General features: G+C 34.1%; 1 protein-coding gene across 1 annotated transcript in view; it reads right to left on the bottom strand.

Moving 5' to 3' along the window:
- LOC106467882 (dihydropyrimidinase-like) overlaps nucleotides 1-2,863 on the bottom strand; it is a 49,631-nt gene that overhangs the window by 13,226 nt on the left and 33,542 nt on the right. Inside the window, exon 5 of the mRNA XM_022396095.1 lies at nucleotides 2,226-2,387. Coding sequence (XP_022251803.1) covers nucleotides 2,226-2,387 — 162 coding nt within the window. The remainder of the gene's footprint in view (nucleotides 1-2,225; nucleotides 2,388-2,863) is intronic.

Here is a 2,863-nt window from a genome sequence, read left to right as displayed (position 1 = left end):
TAACTCTTAATCTGCAAACTTCAAAATTTGTTAGTCATTCCAGAGTCAATGTCACTAATATAAATTACAAACAGCAGAGGACCCAGCACACAGCCCTGAGGCACACCACTTGTAACTGTGATCCAGTCAGATCTAACTCCATTTATTACTACTTTCCAGCCCAAATTCTATCTAATTTAATAACATTTCAACCACACCCACAGATTTAATTTTTGAAATAACATCCTCAAAGAATATTTGTTTGTTTGTTTTTGAATTTCGCGCAAAGTTACACGAGGGCTATCTGCACTAGCCATCCCTAATTTAACAGTGTAAGACTAGAGGGAAGGCAGCTAGTCATCACCACCCACCGCCAACTCTTGGGCTACTCTTTTACCAACGAATAGTGGGATTGACCGTCACATTATAATGCCCCCATGGCTGAAAGGGCGAACATGTTTGGTGTGATGAGGATTCGAACCCGTGACCCGCAGATTGCGAGTCGAGTGCCCTAACCACCTGGCCATGCCGGGCCCAAAGAATGTCACAAGATTTGTTACACAAGACTTTCCCTTAGTGAAACCAGGCTGGCTCTTTGATACTATATCAAAACATTTCAAACTACTGATGTAAGACTAACTGGCCAATAATTGCCTGGACAATGTTTATCACCTCCTTTAAGTATTGGATTAACATTAGCCAACTTCCAATCTTTTACTACGACTGAAAAGCACATTACAACAATATGTGTTTTTTTTTATACATGCTTCAACGAGAAAATGACAAAAAAAAATACTGATATATTATAGCATCGTGAAATTCTAAGATACGAAGGACAAGATTACAGCCTAAAGAAACATATGTCTAGTGATTTCTATTACTCCTGTGGGATGTATAAGATCAACTATGTGCTTTTTGATGAAGCAACAAATACAAAAGAAATAAATCATCAATTATATCTTTAACACAACACCTCCATGTTATATAAATAATTTTGTAAGTCATATACATATAAACATACATCTGAATGTATATGAGAGCATATGAGTTTTGTAGTAATATGTTCTGATGCCTTATGTTAAAGATTCCTCAATAAGAAGATGCTATATTTTGTTATATGATTATCAAAGTTACAAGTTATCGTCATTTCTTGCTTGGCCAACTATTTTCTTGAATGAAGTCATTCACAAATGACGATAAATTACAAATAATATTCATAGAGTTGTACTGTAAAAATCCTTAAGAATAAGGATATCCTGGGGTGTAAGTTCTTAACTTGCTTTGTATGCTATCTGTTTACTTAGTAACTTATGTAAATGAGGTTCTGGTTACTAACGATAAAACTTGTACACTTAAGCACAGCATGATTCTCAAACCTTTTCCCTGGCTAGTGTTATGGTGATTTGTTTCAATCTAAGTAAGTACTATACAACTTGAATTAGCAACTTCATGACTACTGCACTGGGTTCCATAACCAAATCAGTATTTTTAACCAAACACAATTTTTAAAAGTAATAAAAAATAAGAATTACTTTCAAACTGATGCTAGGATGCATATTTTAACAGTTTCATTACTCATAACAATACCTATTCTTCATTCCAACTAACATTTCCTTATGAAATTATTAATTTTACTTAGATGTCGCAAAACAGTGAAAAATACCAAGTTGTTATTTTTGTTTTATAAAATAAGCTTAATGTCCTCTCAAACCATGGTTATCAACATGTGCTCCATGGATCATCAGGAAGCTGTGAGAAGTCTAAAGGGGTGTGGGAGGGTGAAGATCAAGTTCTCTATTATAATTAGAAAAAAATACAATATATGATAAATAAAATAAAAATAATGTTTTATTTGAAAACTTCATTAACTTATATACATATTCATGCCACTGTAACTTTTATACACTGTAGGATTAGGTTCTGCACACAGACCAATCTCAGTTTGGAGGATATTGTTTTTTGTTACATGAGCAGAGACCAAGAGCCGTACAAAGGTTGAGAACCACTGTTATAGAACTAGGATGTACTGCACTAGACAATCTTTACAATTTAACACTGAAACAACAAATAACTAACACAAGTAACTGGTTAACATGTGTCACCCTAAGTGGTTATTGTACAAAGTATCCAGCTGTACTAGAACAAGTATACATCTAGCTAATCTTTACAATTTAACACTGAAACAACAAATAACTAACACAAGTAACTGGTTAACATGTGTCACCCTAAGTGGTTATTGTACAAACCATGTTTTTGAGTGAGTATCACTATGTCCTGTTTAATATTGTCATTCCATGAGGTCACAGCAACGTGCAGAGCATAGTCACAGCAAACTTTCTCATCAGCCCAGCTTCTCCATTTTTCATAGGATTCCAGTAGAGATAAGGTAGATTCCAAAACACAGTCCACTAAAAAAAATAATAATGATAATAAAAACTTAATAAGGAGGAATCCAATAACAAATCAAAATTATTCAACACAGATAGGGCAAAATATAAAATACACTACACTTGTATAGAACAAATAACCAAAAATATAAGTGGCAGATTTTATAAATTTCACATAAAAATGAAGAATAAAATTTTTTATATTGTTACAACAGTGGAAGTCATGCGATGCTGATGAGTTTCTTGAATGATCGGGGAAGTCTGAGTGTGCTCGAGATGCCCTCTTCATTAGTATATAAGCCTGGCAAAGAAGGCCAGCAGGAATGAAAGAAGAGAGAGCAGTAGTTACTCTGAGTTCCGTGTAATTTATTATACTGTTAGTTTTGAGCTAGTGAGCCATAAAGTGTGCGTCGAGAGCGAAGTTATCGAGATTGTGAATCGCTGTGATTTATAGTGTGTATCATAAAAGTTGTTAAGTTTAAAGTGACGAGAAACTT

This window comes from Limulus polyphemus, unplaced genomic scaffold (assembly GCF_000517525.1).
Source record: "Limulus polyphemus unplaced genomic scaffold, Limulus_polyphemus-2.1.2 Scaffold2777, whole genome shotgun sequence".
NCBI classification, from domain to species: Eukaryota; Metazoa; Arthropoda; class Merostomata; order Xiphosura; family Limulidae; genus Limulus; species Limulus polyphemus.
The sequence above is the reverse complement of the archived record's forward strand: the minus strand, read 5'-3'. Positions and strand labels throughout refer to the sequence as shown.